This window comes from Mugil cephalus, chromosome 6, assembly GCF_022458985.1.
Source record: "Mugil cephalus isolate CIBA_MC_2020 chromosome 6, CIBA_Mcephalus_1.1, whole genome shotgun sequence".
Taxonomy (NCBI): Eukaryota; Metazoa; Chordata; class Actinopteri; order Mugiliformes; family Mugilidae; genus Mugil; species Mugil cephalus.
This window is the reverse complement of record NC_061775.1, coordinates 24,635,110-24,659,091: the sequence shown is the minus strand read 5'-3', so window position 1 is coordinate 24,659,091 and position 23,982 is coordinate 24,635,110. Positions and strand designations below refer to the sequence as shown.

Here is a 23,982-nt window from a genome sequence, read left to right as displayed (position 1 = left end):
AAATGACATACATTAGGGCTCGATTTAAAAAAACAAAACAAAAAAAAACAAGCAGCTCCAGGCCATCTTTGGTTCTTTTGCTGATATTTTAATAAGACGTGTACTAGGATGATTCATCACGAAAATAAGTGACACTGAAAGCAGTTCTGGTTTGGCGGCCTGGTGCTCAGGGTTCTGTTATTTCTCCATGTCTGGGTATAAAACCACGGTTGCTACAGGGGCCTCTGGAGCTCTTTGAGGCGCCGCATGTGATAATGAGCCGTACAAATAAACTTTCTTGACCTTTGAAGTAGGCCTACCCTGCACACATTCCGTTACGCAGCAGTGGGGCTATTTTTAGCACTTAATTGATGTTTTTTTTTTTTTATAGCCTCAGCCTTTTTGCATTTGCCTACGTATGCACTGACAATGATTATTGGTCTGATGATAAGTGTTTTGTGAGACGTCACGGCATTCGCCAACAACCTGCAGAACTGGATCCCTGCCTTTTATTTGACCGTCCACAAAGCCTGACATACAGGATGTTAAAACAGGCACACTGTTCCCCGCCGTTCCTCCCCGGGCTGGTAGTAAAACCGGTGAGTTTTCATTTGTTGCCATGCTCGAGCTTGGCAACGCACGACTGGGCTCGGATCCAAGGAGTACTCAAGGTGTAAAGGTAAACACTGGGTCCAAATTTAGAAACAGGCCACGTCCTACTTTGGTCAGCGGAGCAGCAGATACGTCAAAACTGCACAGGCGTTCAAATGTACACCCTGTTCTTGTGCAATAAGTCAGCGAAGTGCGGTTCCTCAGATTCTGTTTCACAGGATAAAACGAAGAGACCGCTGCAGGCTCCCATGTTCAAACCATCAACGCACTGCAGCAAGTAAGACACGTGGCATTAAACGTGCTCCGATTCCTTTTCTTAACGGTGTAGATATAAATACGTGGCAGGCTTCATGCTGTTATTGAGTGCTATTATAAAGACGCAGATCTGCTGAATTAAAGAACTGGATTTAATCTTATAACATGGGTCTGCAGCAGCGGGTCCACTGCCCCTAGGGTCAAGTCTTTGTAAAGGGATAATACGGTTGCACATGTTTGAAATATAAAAATGAATATTTGAACCTGTGTTTTATTTGAATAACTTAATACCGAATGCAAAAAGGTTATAACAGCGTATATTTATAAATGGCACTGGGCCGAGTTAAATACAGAACACATATAGTCGGGAAGGGATCCTGACTTAATCTCCCACCAGTTTAGGAGCCTGACGTCCGAAAAACGTTGAAGACTCATCTTTAAAGATACTATAACTTCATTAATTAAGATTCTTAAATAAAGTTTCATACTTTAAATGTACAATTAGCTCCATCTTATTCATGTTTCATGCTCCTCTATTCATATTATTACACTTGATCATTTACCCTACTTGTATGTTTAGTGTATATTTACTTCTATTACTGGCATTTTATTTATTACTTCCTCTTTTCTATCTAACTGAGCTACTGTGACCCTTGTGGATCAATAAAAGTTCTCCAAGTCTAACGTACGGTTTATACAGCTGCTGTAATTCCACTGCTACACCAGTAGGTGGCGGTAAAGCCCCACCTCAAGTTCTAACTAAACGGCCCCGACAGGACAAACATCTGCAGTCGAAACCGAAACGTGGGACGGAACCGCTGGTTATTCGAAAATCTGTCCAACAAAAAAGCAGCTCGCCAACGTGTAGACATTTTATTATGAAAATAAGACAGGACATATTTGACGTTTCCTTCTATCATGCATTAGAGCCGACGGACAAACACACGCACGCGTGGAGGAGTCTCTCTGCTACACCTGCAGTGCAGTTCTTAATCTGTAGTCGTCCGGATGGTTCACAGGGCGCCACAGTGAGAAAGACAGAGACAGAGAGAGAGAGAGAGAGTGCTGCAGGCCATCCACGGTCATTAATATGAATTTGACAGCTGATGCGCAGCATTCGCACTGATGAAAGTGTGACTCTAGGGGTTCAGGATGGATGTGTGTTTTCGTTCATGTGTACTCGAGGTTTCTCTCTCTCTGGTGAAAGTGTGTGTTGTTGTTGTTCACTTGGCCTCCTGGGCTTTTTTGGCGCTTTGTTTCTCCTTTGCCTGATGAGACAAACCCAGAGACAATTTCCATTATTGTCTATAGAATATAGCAATTTAATCTACCTCATGATAAAACTCTTTTGTTCCTTTTTTATATTGTCGAGCTAGATAACAATTAAACAAATGCCTTAGAGCTATTTCCTACTGATGTCCTGTATTTACACAAGAATGAGGAAAGACTGATCACTAAACAAACAAACCACAACTGTTATAGCAACACAACACCTAAGACATTGAGAAACAAAAAGAACTTTCCATTAAAACACAACCAGTTGGAAATGAGGTGTGCCCTCTAGTGGACAGACAAAAAAACGCATTTGCAGAGCAGATGCCTTCATCTCATTTGTTGTTTTTCCTCAACTTCCTCAAGAGCGAATGACGGAGAGCTATTGGTTCCATCAATCCTCTTACAGAAAACACCTGTCGGTGGCATTCGCACTGCTCATTAAAATAACGTGCACGTATAATCGAAGAGTATCCAGCAGTGTTTCAAAATGTCAAAGTACTTATGTGTCCTGAGATGTTTGCGAGCTCAAAGTAAATAAGGCAGCGGAAAGCTACTGAAAAGGAAAGAGCAAATACCTTCTCCACCAAAGGTATTAGCTGTTGGTACTCTGCCAGTGTCTTCAGTAGCTCCATGATGAACGGAAGGTAGTTGTGTTTTCGCCGAATGTTTTCAATCTGTAAGAACACATCAGTTTCAAGAAGAGCGATGTGGCACCAAGGAGGAGAGGGACAAAATGTCTCGGGTTTAAATTACTTTCAGCTGTAGCAGATTAAATAAATAAATAAATTTAAAAAAAAAATACACAGTTCTTGTGAGTCAGCTCTGTATCTTTATGACAGTTGAAGTCACATGATATACTGCCCAGGGACTCTGTGGTGGAGGAGAGACCCACCTTATATCTTTTAAGTTTCTGGTTTTCTTCTTCAATAAGGAGCTGGTACTTGGCGATCTCTGACTGGATGGAGCTGAGAAATGTGCTGCTCTGGTCTGTGTCCATTGGTTCATCCTGGAAACAAGAAGGGGGGGAAAAAAACAGGTCCATATGCATAAATAGACACACACACACTTCCTTGTTTAAAATGATGTTCAAAGTGATATCCATTAATAAAATCCTTGAATCAATTATTATTATACACAATTTCCTGTTTTCTCTTGTTAGAAATCTTGTGAGACTGTGCAAATGAGATTAGTCCACGTGTGATGGAGATCAGAAACATGGCGGAGGCCCCTCCTCTCAAGCCAAGGACCCACAGGACCTCATTAACAACACTGTGTTGCCACCACAGGACACCCTCAGAAGACCCATGTCCATTCTTTAATGAGGTAGAACTATTTTGGAGGCACAAAGGAGACCTACAAAATATTAGGAAGGTGGTCATAATATTATTTAATTAATATTAAATTAAAGCTTGTTGAAAGCTTGTGATACACAACCCCAATATCCAGATGGGGATAAGGCACCATATTTATTAACCTTAAGCAACTCACATAATTAAAAGAATGGTTTTGTTATTAATAAAAACAAAGAAGAGGTAGATCTGCAGCCGGAAACAATAAGTTCAGTGACTTTGTGCAATCGACACAGCACCTTAACACCATCCGTCCTTGCATGATTTATGGTTTGCGACACCTGAACACTTTGTTGTTGCTGACCTCCAGTGGTTGAAGGTCTGAACTTGCTGCAGTGATGAAATCACCTTGAGGCCTATTCACACGGGACTAATTTTACCTGAGGATGGTATCTTGGAATATTGTCTGAGGTCATCTGTGATCTGTAAAAATTACAACGCAAATTGCTTACCCTATTTGTCTGTGTCTTGTCATTTAAGAATTCACCCACTCAGATACATGAAATCATTAAATCGAGCATTAATCCGTTCATCTACAAAGGTGGGGCTGATTTAAATACTGCCAGGTCGCTCACAATTTCTTCCTCAGGATCAATAATCTAATCTCATCATGTTTTTTTTTTTTAAGAACACACTTTTCATCATCAATCCAGAATTTGCATAGTAACTAAAGTCAAGCAAAAAGTGTCCTCTGAGAGACAGAGGAGTGAAGTGGAAAGGAGCCATAGGAGACATAACTATGGAAAGTGAATTGGAGTAAAACACAGTTTATTCATCCTGTGTGAATGTGCCACGTGAAACACAGACGTAGGGAGGTAATATTTGAATCCCGTGACGTCCCCAGGTAAAACTAACCCTCGTGTGAATAGGGTTTTAAATGACGTTATTAAGTGTGGGTAGTTATAGCAACATCCAACGCAGAATAAAACAGATTTAAAATGGGAAACTAACACATTTTTTAAATGCTGTTAAAGATGGTTTGATGAAACCCTGAACATCTCTTGAATATTCGATATTAAATATTCATCGACTACTACTTTAAAATCCACTTTGTTCTCTCGCTTCTCTGACTTCCTTTCCATAAATGGATCTCACTACTTTTCATAATATTCCAAGGCGCTGAGCGAGTATGTGTCGTTTTATATGTTGCGACTCAGCAGGAGACTGCACCGGCACACCGGGTTTCATCAAAAACCCGCAGCAGTTGTATCTGACACATCGTGTGTAACGGGAGAAATTTGATGAATAAGACATTGCGGGATGGAATCCGCAAAACACAGCGCTGTTTATTTTTAACTTTAAGCACACCATATGACATCAAACCTTTGAGAGCTGCCAGTTGATGCATTTTACATGCAGCCTCCGAGGGAGAAAGCAAGAGAATAAATTATTCTTTGTTATGTCTGCGCTGGATTCGGCTCTTCTGCTACCACTCACCTCGGTAAGCTGAGTTTGGAGCTCTGTGATTTTCCTCTCGTATATCATCTTTCTGTCTGACACGATGGCCATTAAGTTGAACCGGATTTCACCTTCGCTGTACCTTAGAAGAGAAACGATGGACTGAGACTGGAAAGTATTTGGTGGGGCTGAAGTTCGCCTAAAATAAAAGTACAAGTAATTCTTACTTCTGTATTCTTTTCTCGATCACAGGACGAACTGCGCTGATCCAGTCGTCTTGGCTGCACGCACCTGGTGAAAGGAAAAAAAGGAATAAATAAGAGCGTATATATGGACGCCGGCTATACATCATCATAAAACAGGCAGGTTTATGGGAAATGGATCATGGCCAAGAAGACGGATCAGCAGTGCACAGCGGGGGCCTCACACATGGAAGCTTGAAACATTAACCTGCGGAATATAAAAATAACATTTTTTTTTTTTTTTTTCTGCTGACCCAGGTCGATCGGTCCCTCTCGAAGCCCGTCCAGCTCGTATAGTCTGCCGTTTACGGGGACGTAGCTCACAAAGTGGAAGGCATCCTCGTCCTTCGCTGAAGACTTTGCGTCAAACTCAAACATTTGCTGCCTGCAAAGGCAAAAACACACGAGATCATTATCATGCACACAGATCAGGACAATGTCGAGTCAAAAGGTGAGTATGATGTACGAAAAGGTAGAGACGTTTGGCCTCAACAGAAGATCTCACAACTTAATTTGTGATGTAATCTGTGCTTCACACGAGGAAATTGTTTTATAAAATTTGGACTTTTCCTGAATTTAACAAGAGAACCAGCACTTCAAATTTCTGGGGTTACTAACAAATGAACCTTTCTCACATTTGCCTTTTTTCACTAAAGACAAATGGTGCATTAGCAACAAATGGGCCAATAACTCTTCACGGAGCTAGAATGAAAAGCTAAAAATAACATGAAGCCAATCAAACTGAGCCTCTCCAGCTGGATATGATATGAGCGGGGGCTTACCTCGCAAAGCTGTTGTGAACTTGTCGGATCACTTCAGAGTTGCTGAGAGCCAAACCTTTCATCTGAGGAGAGGAGAAGGTGGAGGATTATCATTCTGGCTGTGTAACACTTCCCCTTTATAATGCAGCTGTGTAAAGAGCACCAAAGGTCCTTTTCTGGTAAAAGGCCCGTGTGCTTTTCAATTTCCATTAACGTCACAGTTACTAACTATAGGCCATGATTAATCTAGTTCAATTTCCCTCATAATCAATTGTTACTGGTTTTGAAATTGCTTAGAGTAAATTTAATAAACCTGGCGTCACAGATCTGCGTTTCTCCTGAATATTTGAAGGTCACACCACTGAATCTCAACAGCTGTGAAGGTAAAAAGATAAAGCTGCCAGCGCTGGACATGCAACGGGAAGTGAGTGTAACGAATAACTGCTCCGAGGGAGGGAGGAGCACCGGCATGATTTTTAAGAATGTCATTTAGGATTCGGCTCCTGGACTCACGACCAAAAAGAAGTGTAAACAAAAATAAAGGCCGTCAACGTACAGCTGCGTCAAAACTCTGTGAGAACTCTCTGAACTCTGTCAGCGTGTCTCCGAGCAGCATGTCTGGATGGGAGCAGTTGAGCAGAACGCTGACTATCGCTTGGGTGGCACAAGCGTTGTTAATGACCTGAAAACACACAGAGAGAAAAAACAGATAAAGATAAAAGAACCATCTTACTGGTGCAAACGTGCATTCTGCACGGGCTGACAGAACAGATGTTTAAAAAAAACAAAAAGGAGGACCATTTGATGAATTATTTATTTTACCTGCAAACCATGCAGAGAAAGAGGTTCTCATGTCACACACGAGGGATTAAGTCTCTTATTAGAATGAGGAGCAGCATCCTTGCACTTTGTCGTGGGCTAATAGAAGAGCAGCAATTCATTATCTCATTAATTATCCAATTTGGCTGAACTACTCCACTCGCAGACTCTGGCCCATACCTCAGCTGTTAAGATACTGAGTCAAATGCATCTGAAAGGACACAAGGACTCAAGCACCGTTATCTCTCTTACTCCATTTCTAATTAAGTTCTCTACACACCAATCAGCCACAACACAATAACCACGTCGTTCTCCTGGGAAACATGGGTGCCGGCATTTATTTGGAAGTGACTTTAGCAAGTTCCACCACCTGAACATTGTTCAGATCAAGCACACCCTCGTGGCATTTAGCAGTGGGGGTGTTCCTTGCATCCTGGTGCCATATATTACCCCGATAAATGACAGACATGCACCTGGCTTTAGGTGTCTACAGGTTTGAACAAGTGAAATGTATTTTTAAAACCATTATGAGTTAAATTTAAGACCTACACAAAGCACAAAAAATAAATAAAATCAGAGACCCAGAATTATAAAATGTATTGTCATTCAACTCTCAAATCAGGAAATTCTTGGGGGTGGGCTCCACTGATGATGAAGAGAAGCATAACAGTTAACAGGCCAGGCCCAGAAGGGGTCATACTGTAAATGAAGCATTAATATATGTAAATAAGGATTTAAAAATTGACTAAGTGTAATTTAAGACCTATAATGCAAAATACATTTGTATTTAAGGCTTTTTAAGGCCTTAAATTGGGATTAACAAATTTTGGATTCTTTAAGACTCCGCAGAAACCCTGCTGGCTATCCATATGATGTAAAAGAAAATAAAAATCATCAGACAGGGCCACCTTCATCCATTTCTGCTTTGCTTTTACTTCCTGGGACCACTTTTGAGAGACACAGCTGCAGTTTTGGAGATGCTCGGATGAAGCCATTAGAGTTTAGTCCACGTCAAAGTCCAACTTTGTTCCCTTGCTGTCTAATGTATGTCCCACCCACTGACAGTTGCCTTAATAAGATGATAATTAGTGGATATTCACTGGATTAGTCAGTTATAATGTTATGGTTGAACAGCATACACATTAAACTAATATCTAACTGTTCGATTCATACGTTCGTTTCCTACGGACCAAAAACCAAACGTACTTGTTTTGCAAAGAAGATCTGGTCAAGCCGTGAATCCTGCACAATCGATCCGGCTGGCTCTTCACCCGGCTGCCACTTGAACAGGAAAATCAACCCGTGAACAGGTCTGGAAGAGATGACACACATTCAGATAAAAGCCCCTATTCTAGAGGAACTACGCAGGACGGAAACGTTGCACGGATGAACATACTTCAAGTTGTCAAAGTTCTCTGGCTCCATGCTCCATATCTCTTCAACCTGGGCTCCTTTGCAGCCTGACAACGACAAGTAAAGCTTTAGGTTTGGCATCCACACAGTCTGGAGATGAAAGTTAGATCAATGTAGGTTGCTTTTAAGCTCTCTCGGTGGCGATTTGACAGCAGAGAAAGCAAATGTCATTCATTGGGGGTTTGTTTCCACGCGCCGTTGTTTTGAACGCTGAGTAATGCTAGCCATTTAGCATAGTTAATTAAGTTTTCTAAGGCTGCCTGACAATTACAGACAGATTTTGCAGCCATGCAAAATGCAGATGCCACTTGAGAAACACATAGCATGTAACGTGTTTTTATTTATTTTTTTACTTTTTACATGGGAAATCAACAGTGGTTAATTTGACTGTTAACGGAGAGCTTCAGAGCAGCTAGCCAGCCAGCCTGCTAGCTCTGTCGGCTAGCCACTGTATTGAAAGATAGCCTACACTTTACACAAACGGCTACTCACCAAAACCTTTAATGAGCTCCGTGAACACCCCGGGGTCACTCTCCATCAAACACCACTCCCCTGCGCTTCCAGTCATTCTTCACCGCGTTGTTTATTCAACCTACCGCACGCATAAATCGAGGAGACGCTATTAGCTTAGCCGCGCAACCGTTAGTCAAGCTAATTTAACCGAAGCACTGCGGCGGTGACGTCAGCAGGATGCGACCCATCGGCCCAGGTATCGGTTAAACGCCGATACAGTCAGCGTTATCGATATCGATCGATATTTAAGCTTTAGGTTCTCTCTTGTACGACTGAAGTGATGGGTTTGTACACTTTAAGAAATGTAACGGAAAGAAATGCACTTAAGGGAGAGATTTAGTTTTAGAACTGTATTGTAGTTTCTGATCACTCTGCCTGTTGTTTTTTTATTTGTTGTCAAGTCATAATTTTGTGTTGTCTCTGAATTTTCTTGTGATAAAGTATTTTCTATTTACTTAGAAACCTACCCCAATTTACGTCCTGGATTTTTACTGATTAGTAATCCAATAGGAAAATCACAAAAACACTGAAAATTCATTCAGATTCAGTGATGAGGCATCAACCTTAAGTATCGGATCGATACTAAATCTAGCTGTATCCCATATCACTACTGGGTAAGCTTGTTGTCACAGCGTACACCGTACGTTCAATTAATTCCAAGATCAGGTACAAATACCTGCTAATAACTGCGCTTGAATGTTTTTTTAATACACAGAAACCTCTAACATTGGTTTAAAAAAAAAAAAAAAAAAGATTCACGATAAAAGCCAAACATTACCCGCCTTCCTAAGAGGACGAGGTGAACAAAAGGAAGCGCCTAGTCTGAAGACGCAAATACGAGAGCAGATAAGGGATTTCGTTCATTTTTATTGAACATAAACATACATTCACTGCATTAAAAATAGTTTGCACCTTAAACATATATTCTTAGCAATGACCAGCAATATGATTCCTTATTAATACACCCACGTATTAAACAACATTCCCAATAAAAAAACAAATAAACAGCTGTCAGCTACATTTGAAATCTCAGATACATAGTTCATAAAAATGCTTTGATAAACAAGTTAGAATTAAAAAAACAACTAAATGTATTCACATGCAGTGATGTATTCAATGATGTTCACAGTTGAATGACGCTACTGTGCAATAAAAACAACCGTGCAGATGTGTGAGAAGTAGTTTGTTCAGCGCCTTGCTTTAAAAGAGGCAGGCTTGAATAATAATACTATTGTACATCCCTGGATGCAACTGTATGTAGTCTGACCGTCAAGTAGCCACTGTACTTTGATAAATAAACGACAGAGTCATGATCAAGCAGCGTACAACTTGTAGCATGAGGTCTGTCAAACCTTTCATAAATACGGGATTGGAAAAAACTACAAGAACGGTTAGTCATTTAGCCGACTCAAACTGTCCGCTGCCCGAGCCTTCGGAGCCGGCCGCGGCACAGCAGGGAGTGCACTGCTCGATGAGGGGCAACAGCTTTCCCTGCTGGTGGAGCTGTTTGGTATCGGAGCCGCCGCCGATGCAGTTCCCATTGATGAAGACTCGCGGGACCTGGACAAATAAATCACATTGTGACCTCAGCACGACGTGTTTGGAGTTATACCTTCAAACTTTATGAGTTACCTGACATCCTTACACATCCTGACACTCTATTTCAACCCTCTGTTCTGCTAGAAAAGTACTTTTTCACGCTATAATATTATCGCACACTGATTAAAAGTCATTTTAAATGACCCATCCAAAGTTTGATGTTGAGCTGTTTCAATTTTAATTTGCAGAATTCATTAACTATGTGGTAAAATAAGAAACCGAAGTATAGAAGAGAGTAATGGTTTGTTCAGACATAGTTTGTACATATTCTCAGTACCTTGATGATAATGCAGCATGCTACATTGCCCTGTTTTGTAACTTGGTCTCTTGTGGCATGAACATAGCATAAAGCACAGCTCCTGTAACAGATGTACATGAGCATCCTGTATCCTTATAGTTACTTAAACTAGTGTGAGTAGATGGTGTTACTACTAAGTAACTACTCAAAAAAAATAAATTTACTGAAATCACATAAGATTTTTTAGTACATGACATATAGGAGCCAGAAGAAGGGAGAATTTTCTGTGTTTGTCTGGCCGCTGGGAAACATAGCAGAAGAAATGCAATAAGCGCCAGTCACAATTTGTGTTGCATTTGTGTGGTCTGTCCCTGAAAAGATACAGCTTTCCTCTTGGCTCTTTATCTTGGGCTATTTGGCTGCAGCTCCAACAAAAACATGCGTCACGTACGCCTAAATTTAACTTAAACGCTGAGCCTCCAGAACATACAGTCCGTGAACCATACTTGTTTTTGTAATTTTTCCCCCCCTCCTATCTTTTTTTAGATAGTAAAATAACAGGCTGTGACGTTACTTTGAAGTCGGGATCCAAGAATACGACCGGAGGTTCTTACCGTCCTGGCACCGGTCATCTGAGCTAAGGCCTCTTGCAATCTCCTCCCATCGTTGTGCTCGTCCAGTTCAACCACTTTGTAGTTCGCTCCGATTTCATTGAACACATTTTTGGCCATTCTACAGTAAGGACAGGTGCTCTTGGAAAATATCACCACACAGTTCTGTGACACCATCTCCTGAAAGATCAGGCAAAAACAGGACATGATTTAATAGCAACAGAACACAGAGCAAGCATCTATATATCAGAAAGTGAGTTGCTGAAGTAAAACTAAAGGAACCTACATTTTGTTAAATGATGTCAAATATTTAAAAGAGTTCCTAGGAATCAGCCTCATGTTGCACAACATGCAGGATATTTTAGGGGTTTGTCTGTTGTAGCTTTTGGATGTGTGTGTGTGTGTTTTTTATATGAGTCACATATCCCAATTAATCACAGCTTTTTGACTTTAAAGTACAGAAAACACCAGACAGGATGTAGTATTCTGGAACAAACGTAAGAGACTGGTTCCAATCCAATCCAACTTTATTTATAAAGCACTTTTAAAACAACCACAAAGTGCTGTACAGAAGAATAAACAAACTTATCAATCAAACACAGACGGGCATTGAAACTCAGCCAGTGAGAGACACACAGCAAGCTACTGTACCCAAACAAGAAGCCGACATTGGATCTATAAACATGTACAGTTCTTACCTGCACATACTGTACGCAGGCTGTGCTGGCCATACCCCGAGGTGCGGAGGATGTAAAGTTCCCCATTCTGAAAAAGACAAATTACAGTATCAGAGGTTGTTGTACGTTGTTGTAATCTAGCAGAATCTAACTCACACAATCACACACACGGGGTTTGAGTAAGCCCATGCAGTAACCTTCGACACATGAAGAGATCAAATGAAGAGACGACATGAAGGCAAACAATTTGCAGCAAAATAACATCTAGCAAAAAGAAAACTGCTGCTCTTAATATATCCATGGACATTGTTGTAGCTAGATAGTAAACACACGCGCCGTATTGCTTCTTATAACGCCCTGTCTAGGGTTTATACGCCAGTTAATCCAGGATTAGGAGTACATATGGTCTTCTCTGCATTAGTTAAGTAGCCCAGATTTTATGTGGGCAGGTGACACTCCAAACTCCATAGGGATCTTGTAACACCAAGCCGGCAGGGCGATTCAGAAAGAATCACGCCTTCTACAACGTGCATCTGTGTGTGTAATTACACGTTACCGGCTTTTTTTCTGATTTCGGCATAGATTTAATGCACATCACAGTACTCGTTTTAAATCTTTGTAAACGTGTCCAGGTGCAACGCAGCGGGCCACTGCAACACGTCTGGTGCAGAGTGGAACGTTACGTCAACAGCAGTGACAAGGAAAAAAGTTGATATTTTCTGAAGCAACGTGTTACTGACGGGTCTCGTGTATGCCGAATTTACCAGAAGAATGTATTGAATCCGAAAAGTTGCTTGATTTGTGTGTGCACAGTATGCAAGTCACTTTAAAAACGATTTAACTTTAATTATGTCAGGTTATTACGATACATTGGCGTACGGTGGCGCGGCGGCGAATGGGCAGTTTTCGGATCATAATGATAAGACGGACAACGTTGCATTATTGGCAAACAGAACGGAATCATGGTCGCGTGTGTGGTTTTCGATGGTCGTGTGGCAGATCTGCTGAGTTACACAAATAGCTAGGTTTTACTGTAGTCAAGCTAACGGGAATGACCTTCGGCAGCCGGTCCACGCCACCCTAGGGAGACATCCTGCTCGGAAAAACATGGAGACGAAGGAACACAAGGCCAAAAAAGAATCGAACTTTTGCCCTGGCTGAAACATGCGGTTAGCGTACAAGCGGCTCTACGGCTACGCGGCACCCTGCCTGCTGCAGCGCACCTGCTTTTGCCCCTTTATTTACTTTGTGTACGCCTGAGCCTACCTTACGTGACCACCGGAAGTAGCGCCTGACGCAAGCCGATTTTCGAACGTAACGTGAACGTAACGTAACGTCCTCAAAAACAAACGTGGGGGCGAGGCCTAGTATGGCAAACACGTGGTTTAGGAGCTAGATAGATAGGTAATCTTTATCACATGTGATAATAATAATATTAGTAGTAGTAGCAGTACACACACAATCTGCACTCAAAGCAGAGCAGCAGCTGATAGGGTCTTTTTTAAAATCTTACTAAATATCAGCTCCCTCCTAAGCAAGAAAGTGTATGATATCACAATGCATGCATGCATGCATGATCTTCAACTTTGGACATACATAAATGGACAAAATGGAAAATAAAATGAAAATTTTAACGCTAAATATATACACTTCTATATACACTTTAAATATTAAGTAAAATGTACAGATCATGTTATGTATATATTATGCATACAACTCTCACCTGCAGTCACAAAGACCCGCTGGTAATCTAACCCTGTGAAACGTGTACAAACTGCCACAACTCAGGTAGCCCGGTTCCTTCTTTTTCCTCTATCAAAGGCAAAATAGACTTTTATTTGTGCATTTTGGTCCCTGGGTGTAATGTGTTTCAGTAGCTTCCTGAATACATACAGAATAAAGTGGCCCAAAACACACACATGTTAGTATTCAGGTGCAGCACGCTACCACCCACCCAAAACTCAGCTTCTATTGGTGGTTTCGTCCAGTTAAAAGAGTGCTTCGCTTGTGAGAGGATTGATTTGTTTCCGCCTAAAGCGCTGCAACATCACCACCCCACTATGTAAAGTGCCTTGAGGTGGTATCATGTTGCGATAGCACTCTATAAATGAAACTGAACCAAACAGAATTGAATAAAACCTGTGTTTAGGTCAGAAACAGCGGGGAGGCGAGATAAGATTCTCCTGTTATCTCTCTGTGTCTGCACAGACCAGGCATCAAACCTGCTGCAAATGCATATCGTTCCCTCCTTTATCCTCAAAGGCTTCTTGTTTCCCCTCCCTCTTCAAATGCGGGAGGAGGAAATGCATTAGTTCGGTGGTAACTGTTTCCCATTCAACATGTTTGCCCACAGCAGGCTCACAGGCCGGGGAATCGATCGATCACAAATCTAAAGACATCTGATGAGGCATCGCAGAAGTGTCTCACTTAAAAAATCTTTTTTTCAAAGCAAGGGGAGAAACACTTAATTTCAGAGCGGATTCACGGCATCAGAGAAATCAGCAGTTGTGCCCTGGAGTGATATCTGAACACAAAACCAGAAATGTTAAAAAAAAAAAAGATAATAAAAAAAAAGGCAGTGAAGAATACACTCACAGCTAACAGACTCGGAGGACTGGAGAGATTGAATGTCCATCTGATCTACAACCTCAGTCATTTTGATGGCACAAGACGGATCAGGCTCCTCCTCGCCGTCTACGTGCTTCCTGCTGGGGGAAGGCTTCATCAATCATCTTCATACAGCAGTGTGTGTGTGTGTGTGCGTGTGTGTGTGTGTTTGGACATCTCATCCATCCTTGAAGCACGTCAAGTTAACATAACATATATTGAGATTATCGTCTTTTCAGCAAACATTGGTCACAGGGCAAAATGAAAAACGGTTTCCCACTGGCTGGCTGCACGGTTGCCGTGGAAATGGCCACTAAAAGGCATATGTCACAAAATTCAAGTTTGTGGATTAAAAAAGGACGAGTCATTCCCTTATTAACGCACTAATTGAGCGTCATAAAGAAGCTCACACTGGTTTATATGTAATGACTCTGCAACACTTTCTCAAATGGCTGTGGAGAGAGCGATGAGTGGCCACAAATGACGTCCCCTGTTGTTTGATAATCGGCTGCTGCACTTTAAAATTATATGAATTGAAAAAAAAAAACAAAAAAAAAAAAAGAGTTTTAAAAAAGCCAGTACCATTTCAGGTATGTTCAGGAAAGTGTGTTCCCCCACCCCCTCCATGTAAAACTGGCTGGTAATGGGCCATGCAGAAACATTTCCAGCCGCAATGAAACGCTGACACACGGAACTGCATTTGTTGACAAATGATCGGCGGACGCGTTTGTGCAGCCACGGAACCGACTAATTTGTGATGGAAACGTTGACTTGGCATCTAAACAGTCTCCTGGCACAGATGAAGATGCTGCTGCGACGTATGCAAATTTACACAAGAATGTGAATGTCATATTTAAACCTTACACGAGGCAGAAAGGCTGCAGCATCTGGATGAACTGGATACTTGGGACTGATAGACAAGTGGTCATTGTTCGCTGTGGGTAATTTGTCTTCGCTGAAGACTGAGCAGCCATTAGTGTGATCTATATCACACATCTCACTGTCATTAGTCCTCACTCTGACAAATTAGAGTCAACACGGTGGAATGTGTTCACGCCGCTTCTTCTGGTTTGAACATTGCGATATAAATCCAATGTTACGCTTCCACGCTCTTCTTTTATCCACGTCCTTTAGCTCCACATCAGGGTCGTACGGCGGCGGGGGGGTGAGAGCTCTTAAACCGACAGCCACATTCATGAATGTCAGGAACTTAAAGAAACCCACGCAAACAACACGTTCTCCTCAAGGATACTGAGAAAAGCAACAAGTTCACATGGCGGAAGCCAAAAAGGGTTTCATAGAAGTTCAAAGTGGCTTTATCGTTTAACCTTTGCTAGTCTAGATCAGATCATGTGATGTTTTCAGAGAGCCATAATAAAACTAAAAGAAAAAAAAAACAGGTCACCTGGAGCGCTGCGGTCAGTGTTTGTTTGATGTTGATAGACTTAGACCCAGACAGATTTTAATCATCAACAAGGGAAATTGCTCGGTCACTCAGTTGCACATAAAAAAAACACTGTTGAGAAATCTAGTGAAAAGTAAGAGTAACATAAAAATCTAATAAAATAAGTTTAAAATAAAATAAAAAGTAAAATTATAGAAAATTTACAAAGTTAGTGTGTGAGCAAATTTCATGTGCAATGTTCCTCTTCATCCACTACTTTGTTCTGTATGTAACTACCTGTGCATGCATTTACCTGCTGTTTTGCACTGTCTGCATCCCTCCCAACTGCAGACTGTATATAAGCCTACTAATCTTTCTATATCTTACTTGAATGTTCTTTCAGCACCAGACTGATGACACCACGATGCACTACAGAGCGCCACAGGAAATCATTCCTGCCTGTGGCCATCAACCTGCACAACTCCAAACCCTGAGTGTGCATAACCTATATTTCTAAGCACATTTATACTGATAACATTCACTTCATTTTCACATACTTGTACATATTTCCTTATGTACTACTGGACTCTGGACTCACCGTGTGCAATGACCCATATTTATACTGACAATTGTGCAGTAACTCATGTCCGCTTTATTTTCATTCACTTGTAAGTATTTCCTTTTATATTTTATTGCACTGTGGACTCACCGTGTGCAATCATTTCTGTGCAATCATTTTCCACTGTGCAATGCCCCATATTCAATGTCATTATAGAGCAACGACTCAGAACACAGGTTCACTTATCCTTGTACATATTGTTATATATATTTCTGATATTTTTCACATTGATGCGTGTATTCTTACTATAATTATCTACTTACTCTAATTCATTCTTGTCACCTACATTGCTCTTTATTCTTAACACTGGTACATTTTGAGTAGGAGCTGCTGTAACAAAAATTTATATCCCCCTGACATTAATAAAATAATTCTGATTCTGATTCAGATTCTGATGTTACCTTTTTTGTTTGTTATATATCTTTTTATATATATTTTTTTATATACTTTCAATCTTTAGTCCACCCATATGTGCACTGTGTGTTTGTCTGTCTGTGTGATCGCTGGATGTGTCTGCTGCTGTTAACAGTGAGTTTTCCCCCTTTGTGGAAGAAATAGAGACAGAAGTAAATATATATTATTACACAGGAAGGATTAAGAAAAGTGCAGAAATGTGCATAACATGAATAATCGTCATCACCATCATTTAAAACCTGAGTAATGGAAGTTTAGTAATAATAATTGAAACCAAACATGGGTATGGTGACCATTTTTCTTTTATGTCGTGTATAAATGCAAAATCAAAAGTATTGAAAAAGGTATCAAACAGGCTTCGGTCCCTCAGGGTTAAATGCGGGAATGACAGTGCATGTTTTCAGGTTTTCACACAGCCATCACATAAACGCTGCTAACGGAGGATAGGGGCAGCTTAAAGGAATATGCGTTTCATTTTATGTGTGAAAAGTGATGAGTCAGATGGTCTGACAGACTGTTCCTCCTCTTCAGTCCTGTGGAGGAAAAAAATAAAAATAGAAGAAAAAAAAAGAGACATCGTCAACACGCAGTCGTGACAAATCGCACACCATATGACCAGGCCTCAACGCCTCATGTTCGATTCAGGAGGTCAGACTGGCCTTTTTGATGGACTGGCAAATGTGGATTTACTTTTTGGAGAACTATGATCCTCTCATTGCTGTAAGTTCGAATTATAAAAAGTCTTTTTTTAATATAAATAAATAAATAAGCTGTTTCTTTTGTTTAATTACAAATCAACATTGCTCACGTCAAACAGGCCACAGTGAAGTCTAACTGAAATCTCATTCCCGCATGGTTCTGTTGCTGTTGTTTGTCAGGTGCTTTGGATTTATTTTTGCCAGCTTTCGAAAGATGAAGTGTAAATCTTCTGTTGTTATATATTTAACACATCATTTTATTTCTGTCATCTCAGCTTCTGAGGAGACCGCATAGAGAGTTTTCTGTTGTTTGCTCTGTGAATTTCTCTGCACACGATCTCGGTGGATTTCCTCTCCAGTTAGCGTTTGCTTCGGGCCGAGTATCCTGATACTGAGGGAAAATCTCAATTGCAGTCTCCATTGATCAAAGCCTCGCTCTCGGCCATGGCTTGATTGAGTGCTGTGGCGTTTCTGCTTAACAGTCAATTGACAAAGTGCATAATAATTCATTTTTTAGTCAGTTCGTCAATAAGATAACACTAAAATCTATAACACTTATCATGCAAATAAGTAAAGTGTGTGTCGCCGTGATTTTTCACTCACTGCGCGTGTTTTGGTCAGGACTGGAGCTCAGCTGCAGTCAGATTCTCTGTTTTTTTATGTGTGGATAACATAATCAGTCAGGACTGGCTGCTGCTGGCTAGAGGCTCTGGGTTGAATCCAAGTCTGCTTAAGCCACATCAGATCCAAAGAAGTCAAGGCTGAGGCAGAGGATTGCGACAGAGTAAATGAGGGCATATTAAAAAGCCAGTTTTGGTAAAAGAAATGTGCAGAAGGAGGACTTCCTTCCAGATGCATAGAAGTGCTCGCCACCACTGCACTGACTTTCTTTAAGAACCGTTTTTGTGGAGAGTCGCGTCTTCTTTAAATCATTGATTTTGGTGTTATAGACACAGTTTCACTGATAGGTTGAGATATTTCAACCAGTAAATTAAAAATAAGCAGCTAGCTTTAACACTGACTGGGCATCTAACTGCAAAAAAGACAAAAATGAATAAACATTTGACTAACATTTACCAGGTGGCCCAACTTCAACTGAGTACAAACTGTTGGGTGTTGAATTATGTAGATGTTTTCCAACACATTAGTCATAAAAATCTCAACATGGCATGATTATGTATATGTTTGCTAGCCTTGTGTTTTTCTGCCCCCTAGTGGCCATGGATTGACTCATGAAGCTTTAAGAATTTAAGATTTCCCTTTAGATATAAAAAGACCTTTTTATATATAACGACAATTTGGTTTTATAGACACTATAAGTTGAGATAATTTAACAAAAACAGTCAGATAAACTGTTAGATATCTGCTAACCTTGTACCAAATGACAAGCAATGAAAAACATTAACTGAATGTCTAACAGCATTTTGTTTCTCAGAAATTAATGGAAACTTGAAAATGCTGTAAGTAAATGTTTGACTTGACAAGTATTTGTCCGATGTCCCGACGAGCCCTCATATTGTCTGTGGAAGTTTTATGTTATTCTGCCCCCTAGTGGCCAGTGATCGCTTTCTTCTTTTCATTATATATTCATATACCTTCATGGAGGTACAAACCTTTTAATGTGTGCTAATTCAAAGTTATTTCAATCTGTTTATTAGTTAAGCACAAAATACCCCTAATATATTTAACTGAATACCTTCGTTAAAGAGGTACACAGCTAATACCATAATTAGATTATTTTATACATGGGGTCCTAAAAATGCTAAGCCATCCCCTATTAAAACACACAATCAAGACTTTAAGTTGTACCTTAATACAGATATCGCTATGTGCTGCAATGCTGCAAGCAAAAACCATGAAGTTAAGCAATATGATTCAGACTGTGACATGCTACGCTCAAATAAACACAACTTTGGGAAAAGTGAAAGGTGTCGGAAAATGGTCTGGGGACCAGACTGAAGTACGACTGTCACCCGGCTGTCAGCTAAAAATAGAGACTCTTTTGTACAGCGGTAAGAGCGTAAAGGGTTTGAGATAAAAATGGAGATGGATTAATTATATGTGTTTTTCCTGTAGGGTCACCTTCTTTCTTTTATTATTATTATTTTTTTTTAATGAATTTATGCTCCATTGTTTACTGCTTATCCATCCAATGGCCTCAAAGGCAGAGTGTCTTCTCAGCTCCAAACAACAGAATTTCAGACAGAACAATTTATGCCACATCACTATTAATCATTACAATGGAAAAGAAGATTGCCAAACTGATCCAGCGCCCCCATAGGAATGCAATTCTCCCACTGCCTCATGTGTTTATGGGGGTTAGCTGCAGACGCATTGGTCTTATACCGGGATGGCAATGAGCTGTGTTGATTTAATATCCGTTTCCTGCATGCATTTTCTCGGACATGTAATCAGTCCACAGGGTCCTGCAAGGAGCCGCCGTGAATTTCCTTGGCTGCACAACCCTCCCCCACCCCGATCAACCACCATCTCTCCAGACCCCACTTCTTCCTAGTGGACGATCAGCAACTCTCCAGCAGGACATGGCCGATGTAGCAGCCATTCCTGATTGCACACATGACTCAGGTTTTCTGAATGGCTGTCAGAGTGCAATCATGCATACTGTTGTTTTTTTTTTTTTGTTTTTCCTGCTTTTCTTTGATGCGGAATTGGATCCAGTGAAAATTCAAACAAGTGCACAAAAAGAAAATCATGAAGGAAGACATGATTCAAATTTCCAGTGGTCAGATGGTGGAAGCTTCTAACTGTGGCCGCTGACAACACAGGACCAACAAGACAGACAATGGATTAATAGTCCTTAATTTGATCTGATAATCCACATTTTCCCTGGTCTCCTGTGTTTTTGCCACTCAATGGGTGTGGCCCTGGGTGGCAGTGTCAGTGTATACCCTCTGTTGAACACTTTGCACCACCCCCTCGATCTCCTTCTGGTTAGGGCTGTCTCTTCTGATAAATGTGATTACAAGAAGCTTTTTTGTGGGGTCATTATTCGGATCATTGGTGTAATACTAGTGTCCATTGTAGCCTGTAACCTGTCGGATAAGACCTTTATTTATATTGACACCTGTGTGTTGCTACATTGGGAATTATGCGATGTATGTGCTATGAACAAACGTCAAATTGTTGCCACCTTCACGGCTGTAGAAAAGAGAGAGCTGCAGCCAAAGCGCAACAACATCCACAACCTCTGGAGAAGAGGTCGCAAAACGCCATCCACTTAAACCTGTAAGGACGTAAGGATTACTCCACTATACTTTCACACACACACACACACACTGTTTCATTCCCTGAACCTCTTCATCAGCAAAACACCAAACTTGCTGACAGCCTGTTTGCCGTTGAGGTAATTTCATAAATGACACACCTGCAGGTCTCAGGTAATCTGTCAACTCTCTTATCAGGCTAATAGGAATCTTAATCAGGCTGTATGGAAGTATTCTCAGTCACATCGTTCATGAACTGCAGATCACGGCCTTGAAACAGTGTGATTTTAGTTGCCGCATCCCACTATAGGATGGTGTGCGTTTATGTGGGTCCAAATAACCCTCAGCGACTTTTGTGTTTAGCGAACAAGAAAAGAAAACTTTAGTTTGCAGGAGAAGGCTTTTTCATTATTTATGAGCTACATTGTCAGGGTTTCTGCAAGCCTAAATCCTCCTGTTGGTCTTATCTCAGGTAACTTGCTACATTAAACATGTAAAAAAAAAAGAAAAGAAAATGTTTTACAGAAATCCACCAAGGTGTGGATTAGATAGTGGAGGATCACTGCAGAAGAAAATCAAAAACACAAGCTCACAATTGGGCCAGACGAAACCCGTGTCTCCTCTCCTGCCCACGTGTCATCTGTGTTTTTTTTTTTTTTTGTTTTTTATTAAACGTCTCGGCTGAAAGAAGGACCGGACATGGCTCGTGTCAGACGAGATCGCCCCGGCACTCTTGACGGTGACATTTGTTTCGGGGGAAGGTTACGACAGTGTGTCAAGAAAGTATTCTCCTGACTGCTGTCAACACGAATTGCTGTTTTTGTTGGCGAGGGGATGGGTGGAGGGGCCGCTGTTGACACAAATTGGATTGGTGGCATGTCAGGTTAGTGTTTAGAGGTCTGAAAAGGACAGGTTCCCATTCTTTTTGACGGCATGTATGTATGTGTGAGATATATATTTATATAAAGAGAGGTTGTGTGTGAGGGTTGGGGGGGTGGTAGTGGGGGGTGGAGTGTTATCTCCTTGTTATTCAGGATGGACGGCGCTCAGTGTGTGTTTCTGCGGAGGGGAGGCGGACACCAGTTGTTTCAGTGGCTCGAGGTGTCGGAAGAGATTTCACAGCTCCTTGAGCACAGTAATCCCAGAGCTCCCGATACACGGTGGCAAATAAAACGGCCCCCTGGAAGACGCTGAAACACTCACTGAACCCTGCTTCCCCTGATCTGTATCGCTTCACGACGTGAAGTCCTCCCGTCCCCTCCAAATAAGGTCAGCAGCACCTGGCCACGCTGTGTTATTTTCTCTGAACGGGTTAAGTTCGTCAGGCGGTCAAACGGACGTCACAATAAAACGATAATGCACGTTAATTTAATGTGCAATGTGCCTCATACCTGGTAATTTTCCTCTTTTATATGACTGACATTTAAATAGGAAGCAACGCTGGTGATAAAAAATGGAATAATCAGCGTTATTATTCAGTCAATCATATATATTTTTCTTTTTTTCCACATTTAATTGGTAATTTTCACATAATGCCCAAATAAGGTACAAACATTTTTTATATTGAATATTTGGAATTAATAATTTTTTTGTCGGACATCTAAAAACATTTAAAATATGACAAAGATTTAATTTGAATCTGAATGCATCCTGAGCAGCTGCATCACTGTCTGGTTTGGGAACAGCCGAGAAGAGAAGAAGAAGAAGAAGGAGCCTCTGCACTACCCTCCAGCACAAACATCTGCACCACCCGCTGTATCCACCCATCGCAAACACTCTTTTCCCTCCCTCCATCTGGGAAAAGCTACCAGAGCATTCGGGCATTCACGCAAGAGTTTCTTCCCTCAAGGCGTCAGACTCTTGAACTCGCTGAAACTGGACTGAACGTAAACAGACGCGCTCACCCACAGCCACAGTCATATCATAACCTACACTCAGCCCTTTGCACACATGTTTGCATCCTTTTGCACACGCGATGCTCCTGATCGGTCAAACTCATACTGCGTTAGTTTGCTTACTGGTTGCCACTGCTCTCTGTTTTTAAGTAGTGTCTTGCTATAGGTGCATTGTACGGTGGCCAGGAGGTTCAAACAACCATTACATTCAAACATCACTAAAGTTGTGTGTATCGTGTGTGTCAAATGTTTTTATTGTACATTCCTATTGTTAAATTTGTTTCGCTGTTTGTGAAAGTATTTTCTGTCTTTTCTCAAATGTGAATTTGTTTCGGAACTTGTAAATGTGTTTTCATTTTGATTGATGATATGTAAAAAAGGTTTTCTGAGATGTAAATTTGTCTCAAGCTTTCTAAAACTGTTTCACATTTTGTAATGTTTTGCACTGTTTCTTGTTCTTGCAATGTCTCCACCGTTTGCACTGGGAAGCTTATTGTCTGCATAAGCTTGCACATGTGCACTTTATGCTCGGTCTATCTATCTATCTATCTATCTATCTATCTATCTATCTATCTATCTATCTATAGTATGTGATTTAAAAATAACAACCTACCGTGTCATTTAAAATAGAAGTTATTGCACTTAATTAACAATTAGCAGCATTCACAGTTCAGAAAGCCCAGAGGTAAAATCTGTTTCAAATGGTGTAACTTTTTTTTTTCTACCTGCGCTCTGGCAGATCAAGAATCAAGACTAAAAAAGGTGTGTTTATTGCAGTTCCGGTTTCGTACTGAAGAGGGCAGAGTTGCTTTGTTGTACGAATGTCACGGGGCCTCATGCTGAATATTTAACCCCGGGATGGATTTAATCAGCTGAGATGTGACAAACTTTGGGTGCATCGGAAACAGCCGACACCTCCGACGCGAGGAAATTTGTCTCTGTTCACGCTCATTCATGCAACTGTAACACGCTTTGGTTCAAATATCACCTGCAAATGTAACCCCGGGCTCGTACGCGGGCTACAAAGCCACCACAAATTGCACAATGACGAATGCAGCAAAGTAGAGCGCGGCGGTGCCACGAATCAGAGGGAAAATGCAGCATTTATCTCTAATAATCCTCAACCCCTGAGGCTGGGTAGGCTGAGGTAGATAAGCAAAAGGCCTGTCGCTGCTGCGGCTCCTTCGTGGGTGGCCTGCAGCAATCACAGATGACGTCCTGTTGGCTGCAGAAGCTGCAGATCCATCTTCCCCCGATCTCTCCCTTCTGTTCCTGCTCCTTCTTCTTCTTCTCTTCCTTCCTCCGCTCTCTCTGTCTCTTATCTTTTCAAAGAATCCTTCCCCCCGGAGCAGTTTTATCGGCCGGCTTCAGCACCAGGTCTCGGTGTGTTGCTTTATCTG

At 41.2% G+C, this 23,982-nt stretch overlaps 2 protein-coding genes across 4 annotated transcripts; both read right to left on the bottom strand.

The window, feature by feature from the left end:
• Nucleotides 1-1,704: 1,704 nt before the first annotated feature.
• On the bottom strand, nt 1,705-8,776 carry uchl5 (ubiquitin carboxyl-terminal hydrolase L5). Its single transcript, XM_047587416.1, has 11 exons — nt 8,596-8,776; nt 8,087-8,150; nt 7,897-8,002; nt 6,428-6,553; nt 5,893-5,954; nt 5,365-5,495; nt 5,096-5,159; nt 4,908-5,010; nt 3,014-3,127; nt 2,697-2,795; nt 1,705-2,114 (listed from the first exon to the last, which is right to left on the bottom strand). The coding sequence occupies exons 1-11, from the start codon at nt 8,669-8,671 to the stop codon at nt 2,070-2,072; spliced, it is 990 nt and encodes a 329-aa protein (XP_047443372.1). The 5' UTR covers nt 8,672-8,776; the 3' UTR covers nt 1,705-2,069.
• Nucleotides 8,777-9,463: 687 nt separating this feature from the next.
• glrx2 (glutaredoxin 2) lies at nt 9,464-13,070 on the bottom strand. 3 transcript variants are annotated; one of them, XM_047587420.1, is made up of 4 exons: nt 13,008-13,070; nt 11,763-11,829; nt 11,068-11,244; nt 9,464-10,176 (listed from the first exon to the last, which is right to left on the bottom strand). In XM_047587420.1, exons 2-4 carry the CDS (start codon nt 11,826-11,828, stop codon nt 10,012-10,014), a joined length of 408 nt encoding a protein of 135 aa, XP_047443376.1. In that variant the 5' UTR covers nt 11,829; nt 13,008-13,070; the 3' UTR covers nt 9,464-10,011. The 3 variants fall into 3 exon arrangements, with proteins under 3 accessions (XP_047443376.1, XP_047443373.1, XP_047443375.1); XM_047587417.1 differs by lacking the exon at nt 13,008-13,070 and adding an exon at nt 12,798-13,001; XM_047587419.1 differs by lacking the exon at nt 13,008-13,070 and adding an exon at nt 11,939-12,738.
• Between the last annotated feature and the right edge of the window lie 10,912 nt (nt 13,071-23,982).